The sequence below is a fragment of the Vipera ursinii genome, assembly GCF_947247035.1.
Source record: "Vipera ursinii genome assembly, chromosome: Z".
NCBI lineage: Eukaryota > Metazoa > Chordata > Lepidosauria > Squamata > Viperidae > Vipera > Vipera ursinii.
This window is the reverse complement of record NC_139517.1, coordinates 103,189,102-103,215,700: the sequence shown is the minus strand read 5'-3', so window position 1 is coordinate 103,215,700 and position 26,599 is coordinate 103,189,102. Positions and strand designations below refer to the sequence as shown.

The following is a 26,599-nucleotide window of genomic DNA, read 5'->3' as shown; positions in this document are numbered from 1 at the left end:
TTGCCGTACTAAAAGTCTTACTGCCGTAGTTAAATTCAACATCCGCTTAATATCCACAACAGTAGTATCAATAAAAATACCCAATAAAAACAATTACAGACAAAACAAATTTACATCAATCATTAAAAAACCAATTTTCTAATCTTCTTTCTACCTGGTCTTTAATTTTCCATACTAAAACCAAGTTTATACAATCTTTCCTTCTCTTTAGATATTATACAGCTTCAAGTACCATACATTACTTTCCAAACTTAAAATTTTCTTATATATAATCACATCATTTTTATATTTTCTATTACGTGTTCATTATTGCCCATAAAAGTAGCTTACAAGTTAACTTTCATCTATACTTTTTCCCAAACTCGCAACAGAGCATGTCTTAAAATATATACCTTAAACACATTATCCACCTTCTTATCACACAATAGATATACATACCAACCAAATAGCAAATCATGACCTTCAAAATTTCAGTAAGCACTAGTACAATTCTTCCCAATTAAGTTTTCATAATTATCTTAAAATTAAAACAACATAAAATATTACAAAACATAATTATTTTATATAACTCTACATTTGAGGGTGAAAAATATATGGCTCTTGAGGGGAAAGAGAGAGGTTTCCAGGCTGAGCCACGGTGGCTCAGGAATTCTGGGAGTTGAAGTCCTTGAGTCATAAAAGAGCCAAGTTTGCCTACCCTGCACTAGATGACATTAAAATTATTTACAAGGTTATTTCTTTAGGAACTAAACTTTTAGAATCTAAAACAGCTAATTGAAAAAAGCCAACAGAAAAGAACCTCACATTTTTCATCTGCTTCTGTCTTTTGGAAGGTAAAATTAGATAACAAAATAATCTATTTCCTATGTTAACATCTTTTCAATGAAATCAATAAATCAATAAGGAAAGAAATGAGAAACATTTTTCTCAATGTAATATGTCTAATTTAGCTGATGCTAGAAAAAAATAGTATCTTTTGTAAATACTCTTGAAAACTATTTTGAATCTATAACCATCTATTACAACTAAACCACTTTAAATTAAACAATTCTTCAGAATGAAATATTCTTAATTTGGACTTTACTTTTACTGTTTGGACTGTTGTGTGTTTTGAAAAATAGATTATTTAGAATCTAGTTATGTTGCACTTCAGTCTTTGAATAATTAACCTAGTATATACATAACAATATATGATGTTTTCCATGGTGAGCTTAACATCAATAACAACATTTATTAAAAAGGCTAAAATAATTTCTGGTGGTATTATCTGTACATTAAAATTTTGTTTATTCACAACCTTTCACTTTTCACATTCTGGGCAAGCAGTAGTCATGTATCCTAGCAAAAGATGTTACATATGTGCATAAGCATAGTCAGTAGCATATGCCTTTTTAAAAATATCAAACATGCAAAGAAACAAAAATAAGTCCATAGCTTGTGCAAAAGCTTTTTTGTGTGTGTGCAAAAAAAGGAGCCGGAACGCCATTCTGAGCTTTCTATAAGAAAAAAAGCCCTGCTTTTATGTTTTAATCTTCTGATTTTAAAAATATATTTTTTCTATTGTAAGTTGCCTTAAACCTCGCCATGTGGATTGCATACAAATATTATATAATCGGTAAATAAAGGTAGAACATATGTTAAATATACATCAAACAATAATATGCTTCCCTACAAAGTCAATTCTTGCTCAATGACAGACCAAGGAGTTAACTCGGAAAGGCAAGAGGAAAATCTAGAAGAAATCTGTGCAACTTGTAGAACGGAAAGGCCCACACTGATAAATTAAAAATCTTTGTGTGGTCTGCAAAAGAATGCTGATGGGCTAATCAATGATTTGGGGACTAGAGGAGCATCTACAGTGTTGGAGCTCATGGTTATGGTAAGCTATGGAGGCACTAGGCAACATGACTTTCAGGGCAGTGGTGGTGATTTTATTGTTATTATTTTTTTAAAATCTGTGCTCTGTCCAAGGGTGCTAGGTGGGCTGCATGTACAGGCCTGGTCTAGAATTTATTTTGGAGCATTCAGCTATCTAAAGTAGGCATGTCAAACTCATTTTGTTTGAGGCAACTACTTATAAAAGAATTGCCATTAATTTGTTTTAATAAAAAATTTTAAATCAATTTTTCACTTGATTTCAAATTAATGAATTATATTGGTTGACAATGAGGTTTTTTTAGTACAATTGCCAAATGCAAGAAACTGGTTTTAGGTATATGTTACTGGAAGGAAAAAGCAATCCTTGCTGCGTTACTGATCCCAGAGAAGCATTTGCATGTATGCAGGTATCCTTAGGGTGCCATAGTTATGGATGAGAAATATTGGTTGCAAAGTTGGCATTTCTGGGTGTAAGAGAGGACAAGGAGTGGGAGGTGGATTCTGTGGAGTCCATGTACAGTCCTTCCTTGTGCTCACCCATGTCAGCCAGGCTGGTGGCCTACCCGGTGCTGGACCTGCGCCACCGTCACCTCGCCCTGCACACCTAAGTGGCCGCCCTGCATCGTCTGACCCGCACTGCTTCTGCCGCACACCCCACGCGGCCCCGCCATATAGAGCGGGCCCCACTGCTCCCACAGCACCAGCCGTGCCGGCCCCAGGGGGACAGCCCGCCGCCAACATCCCTCACACCCGTGACTGCAGCAGTGCTCCGCCCCCCGCCTCCTGCGCCCTCCAAGATGAGAGTTCTGGCACCTTTTTTTTTTTTAGAAAAAAAGCCCTGGATCTAATAACTGACCTGGAGAGTGCTAATGACCAGATAACTGCTAAGAAATATAAATCCTTCCATTTCCCAGCATTCAGACAGAACTGAAGAAATTTCTTGAATGAGAAGTGAATGTTTTCAATTCAAAAAAATCAAGAAAGTCCAGTTACCTTTTGAAAAAGCGCCTTTGGAAAATAATGACCTGGATGATTGAGAATCTTCATAGACTTTCAGTGCCCCAGGTACAGAACAGCCAACTTTTTAAAACCTTGCAAAAGACCATCAGGGTTGGGGTTTGGATCATAATCATATAAATTTGATTTATAAAATAAAATAAAATTCTTTTAGATGTAGAGTAAACTAAAACATTTTACTATGTTTGATAGATAGGATAGATAGATAGATAGATAGATAGATAGATAGATAGATAGATAGATAGATAGATAGATAGGAAAGCCAATTTTTTTAGAAAAGTAGAAAAGTTTGACACTGCCACAATTGAGTAATAGCTGGTAAAGATAATGGAATTTGCAGAGATAGCCAAAGTAACTTCTTTGATTATAGATTATAGATGACTGGAACAATTCTAGGTTGCTTCTCTCCTTGATTGGTTTCCTTCCATTGCTTCTTGTCCTGCCTCAGGTGCTTTGGAGAATAGCTTGACTACCTCTTCTTTATGGCAACCCCTGAGATATTGGAACACTGCTAACATGTCACCTCTAGTCCTTCCTTTCAATAAAAAAGACAAACCAATTTCAGCAAAAGTTCTTTATATGATTAGCCTTCAATCCCCTAATCATCTTTGTTGCTCTTCTCTGCACTCTTTCTAGAGTCTCAACATCTTTTTTTATATTATGGTAACCAAAACTGGATGCAATATTCCAAGTGTGGCCTTACCAAGGCATTATAAAGTGATATTAGCACTTCATGTGATCTTTATTCTATCCCTTTGTTAATGCAGCCTAGAATTGTGTTGGCTTTTTGGGCAGCTGCAGCACACTGCTGGCTCATATTTAAGTGATTGTCCACTAGAACAATCACAGTTACTATTGTTGAACTATACCTGTGCATTTGGTTTTTCTTTCCTAAATGTAGAACCTTACTTTTTTCACATTGTATTTCATTTTGTTATAAGCCCAATGTTCAAGTCTGTCAAGATCCTTCTGTATCTCAGTTAGTAAGAGTTAATTTTGTAAATGTACTTTATTCCTATAGAGGAAATTGGAACCTTCATTGTTATTCTATTCTATTCTATTCTATTCTATTCTATTCTATTCTATTCTATTCTATTCTATTCTATTCTATTCTATCTTTTTGTTCCTTTACTACACTTTTTATTTTTTCTTTCTTGTAGCCTTTTACTTTTTTTAGTTTGTGCTAGTTTTTATATTTTTAATAAATTGTATTAAAAACAATATGTAGAGACAAAATGAAACGTTGCTACAGAAAGAAGCAATAGATAAAGGCACTAATTTAACAATCATTTGGGATGCAAATAAAGTTTGTATTATATGTTAATTTATTTGAATGTAGTGAACTTAAAAAGAAGAATCAGGAAATACAAGTTATTTTAGAAGAAATGAAGAGAAAAGAATAAGAATTAAAGAAATTTCCAGAGATGTATTTATCAACAAATTAAGCTTTACAATGATAATTGTGTTAACTGTAAAAGAAATGAAAATAAAAATCAGTTATGTAAAGCAAAAAAACCCCTGAATTTGCAAATAAGCCAGGAAAGTGACTAGCATCTAAATTGTGAAAAGAAAAGTAAAATGAATTTGAAATTACAAGAGGGAGATATGTATTAAAGAACAATATAGCCATACAAAAACATTCCATCAATATTATTCAAATTTTATATAAAGAAAATCATATTTCTCTAGAAAAAAATAGAATAATATCCAAAGAAACAAAATTTACTGAGGATTACAAACAGAACAGATTATAAAAAGAACTATAACAATAAGGGAAGTTTCTGAAGCTATTTTTAAAAAGATTAAACTAGATCGAATGGATTATCACATTTTTATTATAAATATTTTGAGGATGAACTTTTACAACTTTTACAAAGTGTAATAAACTCTATCCTACACGGGAGAAAAATGCCAAAGTGTTAGAAGGAAACCAATATAGCAGTAATAGAAGGACAAGATTTCATTTTAATAAGAAATTGTAAGCATATATCAAAGAATAACAACAAATAGTTTACAACTATTCTTGCTATTCTTGTCGTGGCGAAGGGGCTTGCATAATTCAATGAAGCTATGAGCTATGTCGTGCAGGGCCACCCAAGACGGACAGGTCATAGCAGAGAGTTCTGACAAAACGTGATCCACTGGAGAAGGAAATGGCAACCCACTCCAGTATCTTTGCCATGAAAACCCTATGGACAGTACCAAAAGGCAAAACGATATGACGCTGGAAGATGAGCCCCTCAGGTCGGAAGACGTCCAATATGCTACTGGGGAAGAACAGAGGGCTAGTACTAGTAGCGCCAGAAAGAATGAAGCGACTGGGCCAAAGCCGAAAGGACGCTCAGCTGTGGATGTGTCTGGTGGTGAAAGGAAAGTCCAATGCTGTAAAGATTTTCTCTCCATAGGAACCTGGAATGTAAGATCCATGAATCAAGGAAAGCTGGATGTGGTCAAACAAGAGATGACAAGACTGAACATCGACATCTTCGGTATCACCGAACTAAAATGGACAGGAATGGGTGAATTTAATTCAGATGACCATCAGGTATACTACTGCGGGCAAGAATCCCTCAGAAGAAATGGAGTAGCCTTCATAGTCAACAAAAAGTAGGAAAAGCAATACTGGGATACAATCCTCAAAATGACAAAATGATCTCAGTTCGAATCCAAGGCAAACCATTCAATATCACAGTAGTTCAAGTCTATATCTCAACCACCAGTGCTGAAGAGAATGAAATTGACCGGTTCTATGAAGCCCTACAGCACCTTATAGAACTAACACCAAAAAATGAGGAAAGGAGGGAAGCGAAAGGCAAGGGAGAAAAAGAAAGGTACGCCCAATTGAATGCAGAATTCCAGAGAATAGCTAGAAGAGATAAGAATGCCTTCTTAAATGAACAGCACAAAGAAATAGAAGAAAACAGTAGAATAGGGAGGACCAGAAATCTTTTCAAGAAAATTGGAGAGATGAAGGGAATGTTTAATGCAAAAATGGGCATGATAAAGAACCAAAATGGCAGAGACCTAACAGAGGCAGAAGAGATTAAGAAGAGGTGGCAAAATTACACAGAAGAACTATACAAGAATGAGCTTAATGTCCCTGATAATCACAATGAGGTGATCACTGACCTCGAGCCAGACATCCAAGAATGTGAAGTGAAGTGGGCCTTAGAAAAGCTGAGCAACAACAAAGCTAGTGGAGGTGACAGTATTCCAGCTGAGCTATTCAAAATCTTAAAAGACAGTGCAATAAAAGTGCTACACTCAATTTGCCAGCATATTTGGAAAACTCAACAGTGGCCACAGGATTGGAAAAGATCAGTTTACATTCCAATTCCAAAGAAAGGCAGTGCCAAAGAATGTTCAAACTATCGCACCATTGCACTCATTTCACATGCTAGTAAAGTTATGCTTAAAATCCTACAAGCTATACTCCAGCAGTATGTGGATCAAGAACTACCAGAAGTACAGGCAGGATTTTGAAGAGGCAGAGGAACTAGAGATCAAATTGCCAACATACACTGGATCATGGAGAAAGCTAGAGAGATCCAGAAAAACATCTACTTCTGCTTCATTGACTATGCCAAAGTCTTTGATTGTGTGGATCATAACAAACTGTAGCAAGTTCTTAAAGAGATGGGCGTACCAGACCATCTTATTTGTCTCTTGAGAAACCTATATGTGGGCCAAGAAGCAACAGTGAGAACTGGACACGGAACCACTGATTGGTTCAAAATTGGGAAAGGAGTCCGGCAAGGCTGTATACTGTCGTCCTGCCTATTTAACTTATATGCAGAGCACATCATGAGAAAGGCAGGGCTAGATGAATCAAAAGTTGGAATTAAGATTGCCGGAAGAAACATCAACAACCTAAGATATGCAGATGATACCACTCTAATGGCAGAAAGTGAAGAGGAACTAAAGAGCCTCTTGTTGCGAGTGAAGAAGGAGAGTGCAAAAGTTGGGTTGAAACTTAACATTAAGAAAACCAAGATCATGGCATCTGGCCCTCTCAATTCCTGGCAAATAGATGGAGAAGAAATAGAGGTAGTGACAGATTTTATTTTCCTGGGCTCCAAGATCACTGCAGATGGGGACTGTAGCCAAGAAATTAAAAGACGCTTGCTCCTGGGGAGGAAAGCCATGGCAAATCTAGACAGCACACTAAAAAGCAGAGACATCACCCTGTCAACAAAAGTGTGTATAGTCAAGGCTATGGTCTTCCCAGTTGCAATGTATGGCAGTGAAAGCTGGACCATAAGAAAGGCTGAGCGCCAAAGAATTGAGACCTTTGAACTGTGGTGCTGGAGAAGACTCCTGCGAGTCCCGTGGACTGCAAGGCGATCAAACCAGTCAGTCCTAGAGGAGATGAACCCTGACTGCTCTTTAGAAGGCCAGATCCTGAAGCTAAAACTCAAATACTTTGGCCACCTAATGAGAAGGAAGGACTCACTGGAGAAGAGCCTAATGCTGGGAAAGATTGAGGGCAATAGAAGAAGGGGACGACAGAGAATGAGGTGGCTGGATGGAGTGACTGAAGCAGTAGGCATGAGCTTAAGTGGACTCCAGAAGATGGTAGAGGACAGGAAGGCCTGGAGGAATGTTGTCCATAGGGTAGCAATGAGTCGGACACGACTTCGCAGCTAACAACAACAATTCTTGCTGATAGACTGCAAATAATTTTGCATCAATTTATTCATGAGGATCAGTACGAGTTTTTATAAAAGACAGTTAAAGGACAATGTTAGAAATGAACTAGACATTTTGGAATAATATGGAACAACATAATAAAAACAAGCAGCATTTTTAGATGCAGAGAAGGACTTTGTCAATTTAAAAGGGGTTTCTTATTCAAGGGTTTGGAAGATATGAATTTTGCAGAGAACACACACACACACAATATATATATATATATATATATATATATATATATATATATATATATATATATATATATATATGTACTGTTATATATATATATATATATATATATATATATATATATATATATATATATATATATATATATATATATATATATATATATATATATATATATATATATATATATATATATGTACTGTTATAACCAGGGCCAAAAATGCCTATTTTATGGAACATACATTGGATATAAAAAATCTACACATCACTGTTGTAATGCAAGGCTTTTGGAGATGAAAAAAAAATCAGACCAAGCAAAATCGTAACAATTTTTTTCAACTATTAATATAACTGTACAAGAAAAACAAACTAAAATATTTTAGGAGAGAAAAATAACAATAAAAATATACAATAACATGGTTGCATAAGGTGGAAAAATTTTTGAAGTGATTTATCTTGGTCTGATTATTTTACACCTCAATAATCTGGCATTTTAACAGGAGTATATAGATTTGTATCCACTGTACTTGATCTTTTAGCAAATACTGAAAGTTATTCTGTATATAGCCTATTGTGAGTGATAGGATACCTTGGTTAATTACCATTTGAAATTTCTGATTTTATAGTATTAGAATGTTATAGATTTTTATGGTGCGCCATAGATCTTTGATTTGAATGCTTGTGTTGCATTTAATTTGTGCATCACAAATATTCTCATGATTGTGGGGGGAAGGAGAGTGAGAAAGAGAAATCTGCTGTTTATAGGCATCAGATGCTTATGATTTTTTCATAATTGTTTCATGCATATAGAATAAACTTAGCTGAGAAAGTTAAGCTGTAGGCAAATTGAAAATCTTTTGAAATTTTAAGTCTATGAACCATATAAGGTATTTATGGAGCATTTCCGATCTGATTGCCAGTGAATATTATTTCCAGTTCTTTTGTTTCTCTAGTCCCTATATGCTCTAGCAAAGTGTTAGATTTTTCTAGAAAGGGGGTTAAATGGTTTCACTCTGTTGTGCTTATTTTTCACTGTTCTGCTCTCTGGGTAGAAATCCGTTTAAAATAGCAAGAGTGGCAAAACTCTGGTGTAGCAGCTGAATATAGTTCAGCTCAAGAAATTGAATAGATGTTAATAACTAAATGGTGAATGAGAATGTGCCTCAAGGAAGCACTGAAGTTTTACCTCTTTCCTTTTTTTTCTTCCTAGTTCAAATGTGGGAAATTTGCAGGATGGAAAATCTAAGTAACGAAGATGCATCTTGTTTGCACATTGGAGCTTAGAATTGTAACTTCTTTCTAAATTGCTGATCAGTGTAATGATAGCTGATCTAATGCCGCATAAAAAGGAATATTAAAACCAGATTCTGTAATTTCTTGTTTTCATGTAGCTTGTATGTATGGATTGTAATCAATAGTAAATATTTTCAGTAGAAAAAGTGCTGCTTCGACTTCCGGTGGCGACGCGACGCCGAAGACAGCCGTTTTCGGGCTGCCCGCTCCGCAGCTGTGTTTTTCCATCGTAAACAGCGCCGATCAGCTGTTTAGATGGATTTGAAGCCCCCTCCTCGGGAGAAGAGGAGGGGGTGAGGCCCCAGGTAGGGGTTGAGCTCTCCGGGGCCGCCTGAGCTGAGAGCTTGGGCGGCTGAAGGATGAGCCCCCCCGAAGCCTGGGTTGCTCCGAGCTGCGCAGCGCCTCTGCTCTGGGATTTTTGGAGCAGAGCCAGGTGTTAGCAACCACCCCTGCCAAAAGGAAATACTTTTTTTTATTGAAAAGTTTTAAAATACAATTTTCCTTTAAGAATCCCCCCTTCCCCCTCCCTCCTCCCCCCTCCCTACCTCCCCCCCTCCCCCCCTCCCCCCCGGACTTCCCAGAGCTAAATACAAGGTATATATATAAAAAACAATCATAAACAATCATATACTAACAATTATAAACTCTAAAATCCATCACTCTCTAACTTATATAGGATAAAACAAGCCTTAATAATATTGAATATGTATAAAAAGAAACTAAGATAAGAAAAGAAAAAAAGACGAAAGAAGACTTATTCAAATGCTACATAAAACTTCTTAACCCTATACTTATTCTGGATAAACTCAATCCATTTTCTCCATTCCATAATATAGCGTTCTTGCGAATGATCTTTCAAATAGGCCGAAATCTTCGCCATCTCTGCCAGGTCGGAAACCTTTAAAGTCCACTCCTCTATGGTCGGCAGTTCCTCTTTCTTCCAATATTGGCCTATCAAAAGTCTTGCCGCCGTAATTAACTTCAACATCAACTTGGTGTCCACAACTGTAGCGTCTGTAATTATTCCCAACAAAAAAAGTTGCGGACAAAACTTTATCCTCTGTTTAAAAATCTTCTGCATATTCCACCAGACTTTTATCCAAAAAGCCTTAACCTTCTTACATGTCCACCATATGTGAAAATATGTTGCATCTTCATCCCCACACCTCCAACATTTAGGCTGATAATTCGGATACATACTTGCAAGCTTTTTAGGATCTAAATGCCATCTATAAAACATTTTGTAAAAGTTCTCTCTTAGATTTTGAGCTTGAGTAAATTTTACGTTCCTCACCCAAATCTTTTCCCACGTGTCCATTGTGATAACTTCCTGAATGTTTTGGGCCCATTTTATCATACAATCCTTAACAAGCTCTGTTTCTGAATCAATCTCTATCAATGCAAGATATATCCGTTTGATATGTGCTGGTCCCTGATTTCTAATTTGCTTTATCAGATTTTCATCAGTCATTGTAAATCCATTTTTCTGGTCTTCTTTCCACCTGGCCCGTAACTGAGTATATTGAAACCAATTTTGAACAACCTTCTCTTCTCGCAAGAGGCTATATGATTTCAAACACCAAACATTTCTTTCCAAACTGAGGATCTCCTTGTACGTAGTCACATCATGTTTAAAGCCAGCATGAATATTTTCTATTGCGTGTTTTGGAATTGCCCACAATGGTATCTTGCAACTTAACTTATGTCTATACTTCTTCCAAACTCTCAGCAATGCCTGTCTTAAAATATGCACCCTAAACACGTTGTCTACCTTCTTATCATACAACAAATATGCATGCCAGCCAAACAACAAATCGTGGCCCTCAAGATTTAATAACCTCCCTTGCGTCAAATTAATCCAGTCACTTATTCCTACTAACGCAGCAGCTTCATAATATAATTTAAAATTAGGCAATTTAAGGCCACCTCTCTCACGAGTATCCTGCATAATCTTAAGTTTAACTCGTGGTTTTTTCCCTGCCCACACAAATTTATTGATACCTCGCTGCCATTCCTCCAGATTAGAATCTTTCTTAAGAATCGGTATCATTTGAAATAAAAATAAAAATTTAGGCAGGACATTCATTTTAACTGCTGCAATCCGTCCCAACAAAGACAATTGCAATTTTTCCCAACTCTCCAATTCTTTTTGAATTTTCCCCCATAGTTTTTCATAATTATTTTTATATAGCTTTGTATTAGAGGGTGACAAAATCACCCCCAAATATTTAACCCTTTTAACAATCTCAAATCCAGTTAATCCTTCCAAGAGAGCCTTTTGCGAAACTGTCATATTTCTGGCCAAAATTTTGGTTTTCTGTGTATTAACTTTAAATCCAGAAACCTTCCCATATTGTGTTATTATCTCCATCAGGTCCACAACAGAGTTCTCTGGCTGGGTCACTGTAACAACCAGATCGTCTGCGAATGCTCTCAATCTGTAGTCCTGATCTCCAATTTGAATCCCCTTAATTTTTTCCGAATTCCGAATTTTAACCAATAATATCTCTAATGTTAACACAAATAACAAGGGCGATAACGGACACCCTTGCCTTGTGCCCTTCTCAATATTACATGCTTCTGTCAAGCTATTATTAACTATAATTCGGGCAGTTTGTTTTTGATATAATGCCCTAATCGGTTGTAGAAAATTTTCCCCAAAATCCATTTTATCTAAAACTTTCAACAAAAATTTCCAATTCAATTGATCAAAAGCTTTTTCAGCATCTAAAAAAATTAGCACCGCAGCGATCTGGTTGTTCCTTTCCAAAAACTCTAACACATCAACTATATGCCTCACATTATTTTTCATTTGCCTACCACTAATAAACCCCGTTTGATCCCCATGAATCACCTGTTGCAGAACCCTCATCAGTCTATTAGCCAAAACCTTAGCAAATATCTTGTAATCTGTATTTAAAAGCGATATCGGTCTATAATTTTTAACTTGAGTAGCATCTTGGTCTTCCTTCGGAATCAAAGAAATAAAAGCTGTTCTCCAAGACGGTGGCACCTTTCCCCCCCTCTGGATTGTCTGGAACAGTTCCTTCCTTTAACGGTTTTATCATTTCTAATTGTAAATTTTTGTAATAGGCCGCAGTCAAGCCATCCGTACCTGGTGCTTTATCCACCTTCAATTCCTTAATTGCTGTAAAAATTTCTTCTTCTGTAATCAGTTGATTAATCCCTTCTTTTTGTATTTGCGTAAGAACCGGGATGCTAGCATTTTCCAAATATATATCAATGTCTTTTTCATTAATTTTCTCCTTAGCATATAATTTAGAATAAAAATCCACAAAAGCGTCCTTAATAAGGTCCTGTTGAAACACAACCCTTCCTTTATGCTCAATCTTGTCTATATTAGAAGCCCTTTGTTTTTTCCTCAGTCTATAAGCTAACCATCTACCTGGTTTATTAGCGTTGCAAAAAGTATTATGCCTGGCAAACCGCAGATTGGTTGCCACTTGGTCAGCCATTAATTTATCAAATTATCCTCTTAACAATTTAATAGCCTCCTTAGTCTTCACATCCTCTGAGTTCAAAATCAAAGCCTTTTCTTTTTCCTTTATTTCATTCTCCAGTTCTTTCCTCCTAGCTTCCACAGCACGTCTATGTTTGTTATTCATATATATCAACACCCCTCTCATGTAGGCCTTGCTAGCATCCCACACCATATCCATAGAGGTACCTTTGTTCATATTAGTTTCAAAAAAATCCTTCATCCGCTGTTTGCATTCTTCCACATTTCTCTGATTTCTAAACAAGTTCTCATTTACACGCCACGAGCGCCTATCTCTTTTCTCCTTATCAATCTCTAACCAAACTGGACTATGATCAGAGATAGTTCTTGCACAAATCTTCACCTTTTTAGTCCTCAAAAAAAAGTCATTAGTCACCAAAATAAAATCAATCCTCGAAAAAGATTGATGTCTATCAGAATAAAAAGTATAATCCTTTTCCTGCAAGTGTCTCTCACGCCAAATATCTCGCAGTTCCAAGTCATCCTTCATTTCAAAAAAGATTTAGGCAGTCTAGCATGACTTGGAATGCGCTTAAAAGCTCCAGCCTTATCCATCTGTACATCCAAAACACCATTCCAGTCCCCCATAAAAATAAAAGATTTATAATCCAACTGGGTAAGCTTTGTATGAAGTAAACTAAAAAAGTCAGCCTGTTGTTGTTGTTGATTAGGGGCATACAGTCCAACTAAAAGCGTCTTTTTGCCTTCTAGCAACAAGTCTATCAGTACGTATCTTCCATGCTTATCTGCTTCAATTAAGTCCGCTGTTATGGCACTTTTAATATAAACAACCACTCCATTTTTCTTATTCATTGCAGAGGCAACAAAGTGCGTACCCAGTCTTGAGTTCAATAAAAACTTTTGGTCCATAGCCTTAATATGCGTTTCTTGCAAACATATAACATCTATCTTGAATTGTTTTAAATATTGAAAAACTTTCTTTCTCTTCTGTGGTGAATTTAGTCCATTAACGTTCCAAGTCAAAAATTTAGTTGCCATGCATATCCTCCCAAAGCTCTTGAAGCACTGCTTTGATAGGACTATCTTCTTTAGGCCGTGCTCCTCCCACTGCTTGGCTATGAGTACGTTGTGAAGATTCTGAAGACTTTTGCTGGTCTTGTTCTTTTATTTTCTTTGCTCTTTTTAAAGCAGCACGCGTTACCCTTTGCTCTCTAGGATCATCCAAAGAAGTTATAGCTTGATCTCCTCCAGCACCATTTTCCTCTGTTTCATCCTCTTGATGTTCTCCTTCTCCTTCTCCAGATCCCTTTGCAGCAAAAGGAAATACTTTTGATTATCAAGATGCAGGCAGAGCGGTACAGGAGGTCAAGGTGAAGTGGACTCTTTATTTTTACTCTCTAGCTCAATGGATTTTATAGCTTTAAAGTGAAAGTGCGTAATAAGTGAAAGTGGGGGAAGATGGCGGCTAAAACTTCTAAAGCTCTTCGGAATGCGGGGTCTTCCCTGGTGCAAGAGACCTCATTGCAAGCTTTGCTTCCTCCTGCATCTCCCCCGGTATTGACGCTTAAGGATTTACAAAACGCTCTTGGAAAGCATGCACAATTGATGTCTGATATGATGGATGAAAAGTTGAAAAAGCTGGAGGAGAAAATGGAGGAGAAAATGGAGAAATTGGAGAAGAAGATGGAAGAGAAGCAATGAGGGTGGACATCTTGTCTAGAATCCGTAGCTGAATGTGTGCTACAGCTGGATATAAAAGTGGAGGATCTCAGTCAAAAGAACTCTATATTAGAAGCAAAGGTATTAGAAAATGAAAATATAAGGGATAAAATGGACGAAGAATTGAGCCTTGTTCAGTATAATCAGATGCAGTATGCTATTAGAATTAGGGGTTTAAAGGAGAATGGTAAAGAAGATTTAAAGCAGCTGATTTCTGAGGCTCTGGAAGGGGTACTGGGCCAGTCAGCATCTGAAATTGAGGGAAATATGGACAAAGTTTTTCGTGTAAATTCATGGATTGCAAGACAGAGGAAGTTACCCAGAGATGTGGTGGTCTATTTTACAAAGAGAGTAATTAGAGATGAAGTCATTCAAGCTGCTTATGATACTAATTTGGTAGTGGCTGAGCAAGAAGTTTTGGTTTTAAAAGAGATCCCTCCGAAGATCCTAAGGAGAAGGAAAGATTTTGCATTTCTAGTACAGGAACTTAAGAAACGTGATATTAAGTTTAGATGGGAGATTCCAGTTGGATTGGTGGCGACGCACGAAGGTAAAAGACATCGTTTGGTTACTGTGGCTCAGGCACGTGATTTTTATAGTAATGTGTTAAAAGCAACCCCCCTATCATTTTTGGAAGCTGCAAAAGGATACGGTGTGGGAAAGCTTCAAGATGTTGCAGATAGACAGACAGAGGACAATGGTGTTGGAGGGGATCAAGTCACAGTCTCATCGGTTGCTGCAGGAGGCCAGAAGATGACGCATGCCGCCCTAAGAAGAGCGAGACGAGAGCAAGAGCAAGACCAGAAAGTTATGGAATCTTCAAAGTGTGCTTACAGTGAAGATGTGGGAGGAGAGCGGTCTAAAGAAGTTTTGGGGGTCATGACAGAGGTGCTCCAAAAGTTTTGGGGCGCTAAGATTGCTGATTAAATTTTTAGATTAGAATGTCAATGGAGTAAAATTATTATAGAGGAGAAAGAAAGTTTTTTTTTTAATATTTTACACAATTTAAGATTGATGTTATTTGCTTGCTAGAAAAGTATATTAGGGTTATGGACTTAAAGTATGTGTTGAACTAAGAATGGGTATGTAAGCTCCTAATTAACAACAAGTTGTCTTAGAGATTGCCTAAATCTTTTTTTTATATACTCTTTTTATTTGAACTTTTATTTGAACTTAAGGATGATTTGGAACTGCGAGACATTTGGTGTGATACATGCAAGAACTATTTTTGATCATAGTTTAGTTTGGTCGGAGATTATTAAGATTAACAGAGATAGGCGCTTTTGGCGCGTAACTGAGAATTTGTTTGGAAATTAGAGAAAGGTGGGAGAATGCAAATAGCAGGTGAACGTTTTTTTTCTTTTCTTTTTTTTGAAATTAATATGAATAAGGACTGGGATTAAGAAAATTTATTTTGAGTAAAGCTCTTTTTCTGTTTTCCTCTTTTTCTTTTTTACTTTATTTGTAATATTAATATTGTTTGTACTCATTTTATATGAGCTAGAGAGAGATAGAATTTATAGTTTATTGTTGATAACATAGGGGTGTTTATGTTTGTTTTTTGATTTTATACCCTGTATTTAGCTCTGGGAAGTCGGGGGGGAGGAGGGAATGGGGAGAGGGATAGGGAGGGTTGGATAGGGGTGGGGGAGGGGGGGATTAAAGTCAAAATGTATTGTAAAACTTTTTAAATAAAAAAAAAGAAAAAGTGCTGCTTCCTACATCAACATTCCTCTCAAAATGGCTCATGTTTCAAGGAATGTCAGCTTCTTTTATTTTTCTAGTAACATGCCCTGCTACTTGACACCTTCAAGAAGAATTTTCATATGCTGTTATTACTTTCTGTCCTCCATGTGCATATTTAGCCAATAGATTTATTTAGTGTAATTTAAAAATACGTAAAACTCTATCAATATTTGTGAATTTGGGTTCCATGTAAAGCTAAATAAAACCAGAAAGGAATAAATACAATACAACCCCCCCAATAAACTCAAAAACATGATAAACATAATTTGAGACTGGAAATAAACTTTTATGTGACATCATACTCTTGCAAGCTTCTACTAATTAATCTACACATTTGGTTGTAGGAAAGAAAATTGTGTGAAGATGTAATCTTTGTCAAACTTTCTCATTGCCTGATTTGAATATCTTTCTCATTTTAGAAGTCTTATTATTTATGACAATTTTTAGTGTATGATCATGAAAGGGTTGTAATATTTTAAACCATGAATGTTGGGCATCCATCATGAAGGTGTTGTTTGGAATTCAATTACATGATATAAATTAAATCATTGTATTAAATGCAATTTAACTTTGAGTTAATGCTTTGAGAATTATCAGTGAGATAATGAAAAACGTATCATAACATTTGGATGCTATGCTAAAGGTTATACTTGATCTGAAATGGATTTCTTCAGCCTAATATTTTCCACATATGTTTGAATTATAGCTCCGTTTCATTCTTGGGGCATAGTGAGGTGACTCCTTTCATCATGACATGCCCAATTTTCATCTTCAGTGAGGTGCATGCTTTTTCATACTGCATCAATTAAAAGTACTGTATATTGTTGCCTTGTATGCAAAATAAGTGTATTTAAGTAATGGAAAATCTAGTCCTTTGCATTGGCTATGTTCATACAAAACAATAAGCCATTGAATATACCCAACCCAGGTTGAAACTAGGCAGTGCTAGATTTTGTGCAATTGCAGTGCTAAATTTGGAACTAATAACGGTTGAAAACCAGTTTGCTCTAGTGGCTAAGGCACCCAAGTTAGAAATCAGGAGATTGTGAGTTGTAATCACACTTCAGGCATAAAAGCCAGTTGGATTACCGTAGTTTGAGCCAGTTAATATTCTTCAGCTCAGATCACCTCACAGAGGTGAAGAAAGGGCTATTATATTCACCACATTAAGTTATTTATTAAAATTATAAAGACAGGAAGTAAATATATAAATATGTATGTAATATAAACTCTGCCCCTGGATCTGCTCTTCTGTTTTCTGTAGTCTGCTGCTCTAACATAAAGTTGATATGGAGTAGGTAGCAGTATGGACAATGCTTATAGACCATAACTCAGCTGTAAATGCATGAAAATACTCAGAAGTCTCCATGCTTCTTTTCAGTTTGTTATTTAAGTCAAAATGATAAGAAATTTAATCCAAGTGAAAAAAGTTAAGACTTTTTTTTAAAAGAACTCTGCATTTTCATATTGTCTCTGTGCATGTCAGTTAAGAAGCTTTGGACATCATAAGCTATCAGAGTTGCTTACAGGTTTTACTACAACATAAGAGCAGATGTCAAATCTTCTGCCTCAGCCCTTTAGCTGTTTGTCTCTTTCTGTTGTGGCTGCTAAAAGTTTAGCTATCTTCGAAGAGACACTTTCCAGCACTCTAACATATGAACACTTTATACAGTACCATTTTTCAACAGCATTGTATTGTTTCGAAGATCTTTAATAATATATATAGCTGATCTAAGAGTCTTCTATGTGAGAAATATGTTTTACAATAGAATTTCACTCATAATAAATCTATGAGATCTATGTGTCCCAAACTGAAATGTAGTTTAGATCACAATTACTCACTACAATTATCACTACTTGAATGCTGCACTACGGGTTAGACATAAGGGGGAAAAACCCAAGATCCTTTTGGAGAGGGAATATTACAAAGCATTCTGGACTAAAAGAGGTCAAGATAATAGTTGGTCAGTCTGAGTAGATAGGATTACACAATCCAAAGACTTTATTGAAGTGCTGTCACTGCAGTTTAATGCTTGATTGACCCTCAAGTCCCAAAACAAGGCAGTAAAGAGAGGACAGAAAAATTGCATTTCTTTGGCCCCCTGGGCTTATTGCAATTTTAGTGAGGATGATAATGTTATGATCTGAAGCCAAACAGATTAAAATCAGAAGGCAACATGAATATGAATCATGATGAAAAATAAAATCAGGAACACAGATAAAGTAGGACATTTGTTTCTGACTAATACTATACATGAGGAAATATGAATACATCTCTTACTTATAGGTTCAAAATCTAAACTGTTAATCTATTACTTGCACGTAGCTTAAAATAGACCAGTTCAGCAATTTTGGAGATTATTCATAATTTCCTAGAAGTAAATATTCCAGAGTGAAAAGTAGATCATTCTCCTTTGACTTTGTACTTTTCATACAGCTGTAAAAACAGTGCTATTCTAATAGACATTTAGTGGTGGTTGGACTGACTTTTTTGTTTTGATTGGATTTTAACTTGAATTATATTTTTAACCTGTTTTTAATTGGACATGTTTTAATTCTTAAGAATTTTTTATGTATTTTGTTGTTGTAAACTGTAAGGAAGTTATTACTCTGGAGATGTGGGAAATCAACTCCTACCACCAACAGAAATCAAGCACATCTGTTTATGGTGGTCCACACATGGACAGATATAAGTTCTTCATTCTTATTCTAAAATACAATTTAGCAATGGGGGAAAGTCTAAGAACAAGAAACATTTTACCCTTTTCTTTCACATTATTGTATATTGTATGCATCTATCATTTAAGTGATAAATGGTATAGTAAAGAATGAAAACCTGAAACATTGCTGTTTAAGGGTATTGTTCAATTATTTTCTTATAGAAGTTACATCACCCTTTGATTTCTTAATAACTCTGTAGTGATTAATTCTTAGAATAATAAGGTTGGAAGAGGCCTTGAAGGTCTTCTAGTCCAAGCCCCTACACCATTCCAGACTTTCTTTTGGACTTGATGGGACAGATACACAGGATCACAGAAAGAACAACAGATTAATAGAGCTGGAAGGGACCCCAGGTGTCCTTCAGTCCAACACCCCATCCAAGCTGGAGACCATATATAATTTCAGACAAACTGCTGTCCAATATCTTAAAAATCCTGAGTGATAAAGCACCGACAATTTCTGGAGGCAAGCCATTCCACTAGTTAATTTTTCTTACTGTCAGAAAATGTCTCCTTAGTTCTAGGTTGCTTCTCTTCTTGATTAGTTTTTATCCATTGCTTCTTATCCTGCTGTCAGGTGATTTGGAGAATAGGTTGACCCCCTCTTCTTTGTGGCAGCCTCTCAAATATTGGAACACTGCTATTATGTCACCTCTAATCCTAGACATGATCAATTCCTGCAACTGTTCTTCATATGTTTTAGCCTCCAATTCTACAATCATTTTGTTTGCTCTTCTTTGCAATCTTTCTAGATTCTCAACATCTTTTTCATATTATAGTAACCAAAATTGGATTCCAAATGTGGTCTTACCAAGGCATTATAAAGTCGTAGTAACACTTCATGTGATCTTGATTCTATCCCTCTGTTAATGCAGCCTAGGACTGCATTGGTATTTTGAGTAGCTGCAGCACACTGCTGGCTCATATTTAAGTGGTTGTCCACTAGGACTCAGAGATCCCTCTCATAGTTACTTCTATTGAGTTGTTTTTTAGTTATTGCTTTAGTGGTTTCATCCTCAGACCAATAGCTTATTTACTGGCTCCGTGTTTAGTGAAATAAAGCTCATTTTAAAATGAGTAATTATAGCAGTTTTATTTATATGTTGACTTTGTTAATTTGCTGATTTCCTAGGCTAGTTTTCATTTTTTAAAAACTGTTTCTAATAATCATAGAAAGATACAGAATAAAGCCCACCATGAAAAGAGAGATGCTAGGGAGAGTTAATGGCTCAGGAAGACTAACATTGACATGGATTTTAAGAGACAGTTAAAGCATAATAGAATGTGATTACTTATATAGAAGACATGTTGTTTCACAAAAGAGAAGACCAACTGCAAGAAGGCTACCTTTTTGTCACTGCCAAATGATAATCTACAGGTTATGGTACAGAGAGCACTACATCCTTGAAGAATATGGATACTCAGGAACACAGCTCAAATCATTCTTTAGGATATGGTTCTGAATGGTTAATACCACTCTTTATGAATTAAAGAATTACCTACTCTGGAAACTCTTGCATTGCCTCTGAAGGAACAGGAAATTTGGAAATACATCCCTGAACCTTTCATTATTATTAGAGAGCAATGGTGGCCCTAGTAGCAGCAGACGTAAACTGTTGGAAAATACTTTTGAAAATTAAGACAAAACAAGCCAGGTTCACATGCTCAAATCAACAGTTTCTAAATACAACTGAGAACTGAATGTGGTTCATCATCTTTTTACAATCCTTCACTTCTTGCTTCAACTGCAGCCTGGATTATTTAACTTTGAGGTATTGAGAGTTTAGCTCTTGGATTTCTAGGTAGGTCTTTCTGCTTCATGAAACAATAAGAAAAATGTGCAACTTAAGCCTGACATTGTTTTGTTTACATTTTATCTTTTTTTTAACAAGAAAGTTACTGAAGATTTAGTTTCGTTTGTAGGCAATTAAAACAATCTAACCTCTAGGACAGAGGTCCCCGACTTTTTGGGAGCCAGGGATCAGTTCCATGGAAAGAGGTTTTTCCACGGACCGGAGGATGCATGTTTTTGTGTGCTGCCTGTATCCTGCAGATGGGGCTTTACTTCTTTGTGTGGATCAATTGTTGGCATGCCGCAGCCCGCTACTAATCCACAGACTGGGGGTTGGGGACCCCTGCTCTAGGATATCCTCTATTACTATTCCAACTCAAACTTATTACTTTCTGTTTTTGTTACCCTGCATTAGTTAACTTTTATGAATACAGCTAGTCCTCAGCTTAAGACCACAATTGAGCCCAATTGTGAGACAATAATTGTCTGCAGTTATTAACTTAGTAATATATTTTTAAGGGAATCTGGCTTCCCCCATTGACTTTGCTTGTCAGAAGGTTGTGAAAGGTGATTGCATAACCCAGGACACTGCAACCATCATAAATACATGTCAATTGCCAAGTGTCTGAATTTTGATCATGTGACCATGGGGAAACTGCAACGGTCGTAATTGTGAAAAACAGCATTAAGTCACTTTCTCAGGCTGTTGTAACTTTGAACAGTCCCTATACAAACTGTTGTAAGTCAAGGATTACCTGTACTGTATCTTTTTTATTTGAGTATGATTGATTTGATACTTGATTTCTAGCATCAAAATGCAATTTGATACTTAAGGATTCTGAGAATTTTAATAACAGAACCAAACATTTTATTAAACAATGTTTATCTGCCAGCATTTGGGGAGGAATATAAATCAAATTCTATGCCTATCTCAAAGGGAAATTAAAGAAACATTCATTGTATTGTTAACTAATCTATTTTTGAAGCATACTATTCATATGAAATGAAATTACATGGTTTTTATATGCTTCTTTTGGAATTATGTGTTTTAGGTTGTTCATCTAAAAGGCAAGAATGAAAAAGCTATATCTCAAAAAACTAGTGTAGAATAAAATTCACATTATAACTATATCATTGGCAGATTCAGCTTGCTATTCATCCTAATATGAGGTATTGTTGAGTACAACTTACAATATTAGTGGTAATCACCTGGAGATATAAATGTCAAAAATGAAAGAAGCATAAAGAAGAAAAAGTCTCTTTTTATTCTGCATCAACTTTTTCTCAATATCTTAGAGCAGATTAATGCTGCTCTTATTTTTGCAAAGAGAAGAGAGAGAATAGACTAACAGGCAAACTAATTATGATTATCTTGATATAAGTTGCCAAGATAATTTTAAATATTTGTATTTTTATTACGGTCTCTCTTACATTTAAACTATATTGTCTGCACTGTACATAGCACAGCGTTTCTCCATGCCCTGCCAGATCATACTGCTTCTTTGCATTATATCCACATGTTGTATGGTGATGGAATTAGTCCAAGAAAGATTGCAAGAAAAGAAATTTGAAAATAAATCCATGAGCATTGTCCATGAGAAACTTATTCAGTTCCCTGTCTTCCACAAAAGTCTTCAACTAGCATCAGAATGATATATCTAAAGGGTGAAGCAATTGCTTCTCAAAAAGCAGATGCTAAAGTTTTATTGAGGTCACTGTGTGTGTCAAAATATGTATTACCTGGGTTTTGTACTGCAATTGATTCTTAGAAAATTTTCAGAAATCTTATTACTAAATCATATTTGAGAATGGAAAATAATATGGATAGAGCTTAGTAATTTTTACAGTCAGACATCAAGTTGAAGAAGTTTGCACTATCATTTCTGTAATATAGTGGTGGGATGCTTTTGTTTGTTAGTTTGAACTTTTGGTGAATTTTCAAACAAAATGAAGAAATTTGAGCAATTGATGACACCAGTCAAAGGCCTGCATTACGTACTTATCCTGCTCACCAAAATGCAAATTTCATTCTACAATAGATTTCAAAATGTCAACTTATTTTGCATACTCTGATACTTGTTTTGTAAGTTGGTATTTCATTGTTTGAAATTGCTACAGCACATTAGCCTGTACAGGATAGATAGTCTGTAGGTTATGCCCATTTATTTGGTGAACTAAATACTGGTATTTGCAACTGGTCCTCAGAGTTCTGGCTATCACAGTGGCCACAGATTTCCATCATTCTATACCATAAATCAGTGGGAAAGCTGTCAGGAAGTCAGAAGTCACAATCACATGGGGCCTTCAACATTAAGCATGGTCCTTGGTTAACCGCAGTCACTGGGACTTCTTGAACTGCTACTGCTAAACAACACAGTCAGATTACGATTGTGTCACTTAGGGACAGCAATTTCAGTCCTTATTGCTGTAGTAAGCTGAGGAGTACCTATAAAAGCAATGATTTACTGCAGATTTCCTGACTTATTTTGGTTCTTTAAAAAGACCAATGATGGATAATATATGTATATAGGAAATACAAAAACACACACACAAATGCCCAAACTTTTTAAATTGACATATGAATGTCCAAATGTTATGTGTAAGACACATGCACTTTGGTTGTGATTCTTAAAATACAGAAATTGCAAAATAGCGATCTTGTCCATGAAAATTTATGCCGTACCTTGGAATCTATCTAGGAATATCAATTACATCAAACAAGTAAAAAGTTAGAGAAAAATGCAATATCCCTAAAGCTGGGCCAGCTGGAATGGTCAAATACTGATGGCCTTTCTAGAAATCAATAGTAGCAATCATATGTATTTCTGAGGGAATAATGGCAGCAGTTGAGAAGACCTCTTGGTCTTTTTGGGTGATATTTTCCATAAGAGCAATAGAGAATCTGCTCTGCCTGATATTATTGGTAGATTGGCATGAGGCAAGACCAGGAGACAGCAGGCACGGTTCTCAGGTGTTTATTAAGGGGAAGCACCGGCTTAAAAACACCGCCGGGACTCCCTGCTATTTATACACAAACTTGTACAAGCGATAACCAATAACAGTGCGGTGTTCTCCCGCCGCATGGCAGCGGCCAATCAGGCGCGGCTAGCTGTTGACAGCCGCGAGCTGTCAATGAGCTGCGCCTTCGACCAGCTGGTAACATTTGACAGCTTGGTCGCTACTGCACATGCGCAGCCCCCGGCAACCTGACAGCTGTCATTGACCTGCGCCTGCGCAGCCGCTTTGACAGCTGTCATAGTCAGCCGGTCGCCGTGCCTGCGTGGTGGTGAGCAGCAGTCCGTTTGACAGCTGTCAGCGGGCTGCCGCGTTTTCTCCTCATGAACTTGTGAGAGATGGGAACTTGTTTAAGCACACAACAGTAACTGTTTAATACACAACAATTGGATAGGCAGATAAAACTGGGAATGGCAATCCCACTTTGCTACAAATATTTGAACAATAACAAAGAAATGGCCCAACATGTCTATAATATCACAATTTAAATGTTATTTAAAATATAGCATAAATAGAGGAAAAAACTGTCATCTATATTAAAACAAAATATTTCAGTTAAGATTTATCAATTACTGTATTTCTTAATCCAAAGCCACATTTTTCTGTATATGTAATTGCAGTTAATTCAAAATTTTAGATTGTAAAAACATTTATAAAATCACAAGTAGGGTCAGTGCTTTTTTGTAAAAGAAAAAGGTGCCGGAACTCACACGTCATACAACCCGCCTTGCCTACCCTACAAGGTTCCATCCAAAAAAGGTGCGGGAACTCCGTTCTGAGCATTCTATGAGGAAAAAAGCCCTGAGTAGGGTGTTTGTTCTTTTCCAGCGTTCAATTCTCTGTTGTTTATTTTTCTTTTCTTAATCTATTGATCCGTTTGACAAAAAAAGCATCCATGAAAGAGACTAAAACAAAATAAATTGATGACATCAGCAAGTATTGCAGGCCCAATTGGCAAAAGAAAGCTCAGGATCATATTGGTTGGAAACATGCAGAAAGGCCTTCATCCTGAAGTGGATAGTGCAGGAGTAAGCAACCTTGGCTCTTTTATGATTCATGGACTTCAACTCCCAGAATTCCTGAGCCATTCCACGAGTCATAAAAGAGCCAAGGTTGTCTACCCCTGGGATAGACAATGGCTAAAGTGATATTGATGATGATGAAGAAGAAAAAGAAGAATCTATGTGATGAAGGAAATAAGAGTTTGGCATCTGTTTCTAAATATTTCAAAAAGACTGAAAATTAACATCAAATCTATGTTTTTATTTTTCTCCCTCCAGGAAGACATGGATCACAATTATTACACTTCAAGGACATATGGCCCATTTGATTCTTCCAGCCGTGATTTGTGGGTAAACATTGATAAAATGGAAAAAGATAAGGTGAAGATTCATGGAATACTCTCCAATACTCACCGACAAGCTGCAGTAAGACATTTGATATATATTCCAGTTTAATTCTTTTTGCTAATACTTGAATTACCTCTTTGTTAAACATCATTGATGTCATGTCATAACATAACATAGCACGTAATCAGAAATATTAATCAATCAATCAATCTATAATTCAAATCTGGAAAGCCCTATCTGATTTTTGTCTTTTTTTTTGTAAGAAGAAATGGTCCCATTTTATATACATATAGGAAAATAAGTTCTTTTTTTACTCAGATGAGCTTCTGAATTTCTTTATTAAAAATGCAGAAAGATTACAAAATGTTTTGAAAGCAATAAATAGTCTCAGTGACTTACAAGTTAGTGGTTGCTTTGCCCTTGCATTTGTTTGACAGATGAATTATAGTCCAAATTGAGTAGCTTAACTGCCATATTTAGAACTAGAAAGAAACAGCCCTGTGTTTATCCTTTACATTTGTATGAGCTGAATTTCTGAGCACTATTAAATCCTTGTCAAAATATTATTGTTTTGAGTTGTTGATATTTGTCAAATGAGAGAGAGGTGACAGATGTAATTTTATTTCCATATCAAAATATGTCTTGGCTAATTCTGATCTTACAGAAAATTCTTGTGTAGGGATATTAACTAAGCTTCTGATTTACATATATAATTCAGTGCCCCGTGACTGCCAAACAGAATTCCTATCATTTTTCCACGTACTGAAAGCCACCAGAAAAATCAAGATTAGTCCTAAAGGGATATAAATTCAGTAGCAGAAATGACAATTCAGTTGATATACTGAATTGATTCAAGCTCTCTCACTTGAGAAGCACTTGGGCATTTTGGAGAAAGAAGTCAGATCATTTGAAGGGATAGTTCACTGATACTAAATATTCAGAAAATATAAGAAGTTGAAAGAAATGGAGGATGACTAAATAGAAGGAAATAAGGCACTTATATTTCTGCCCTTGGTTGGGTTAAAACATGTCATTTTTGCAAGGTCAGTAGATTCAGCAACCACATGTCATGCTGAGAAAAGTAATAGAAAAGACTCTAGAATGTGGAAAGAGAGAGATAATTAATATATTCTCCAGATTTAGGCACTATAATTGATAAAAATTATTTTTCTCAGACTATTATAAAAATAGCTGTAAAGGGATTAAGAAGATGGAATCAGAGGTCCCAGGTAAAAGAATAAATCTGATATAGCACAAAATATTTTGTGAGATATCTAGATATGATGGGTTATATGGTAAGAGAAAGTCAACAGTTTCACAGAAACTGGCATGACTTTTTGGCTAAGATGGAATATAGATTGGAAAAGAGATTCTGGACAAAGAAGTTGTATGTTTCTGTAGTTGCTATTTTTTTGTTTAAGAAAAATAATATCAGGAATATCAGAATTCCTGGTATTAAATTATTAAACTGAAATATGCCATGCAAAAAAGAGCCTTGGTGGAGCAGTAGGCTAATGCCTCCTTAAGTAACACCAGCTGCCTGCAATTAGTGCAGGTTCACATCCCACCAGGCTCAAGGTTGACTCAGCCTTCCATCCTTCCGAGGTAGGTAAAATGAGGACCCAGATTGTTGGGGGCAATAAGCTGACTTTGTAATAATGCCGCTTGGGGGGGGGGCGAAAGCCCTAATAAGCAGGCATATACATAG

The 26,599-nt window shown here is 36.1% G+C and overlaps 1 protein-coding gene across 1 annotated transcript in view; it reads left to right on the top strand.

Annotated features, from left to right (window-relative positions):
• Positions 1-26,599, top strand: part of PLXDC2 (plexin domain containing 2) — a gene marked incomplete at both ends in the record, with an annotated part of 289,409 nt that overhangs the window by 171,497 nt on the left and 91,313 nt on the right. Inside the window, one exon of the mRNA XM_083377986.1 lies at positions 24,823-24,969. Coding sequence (XP_083234112.1) covers positions 24,823-24,969 — 147 coding nt within the window. The remainder of the gene's footprint in view (positions 1-24,822; positions 24,970-26,599) is intronic.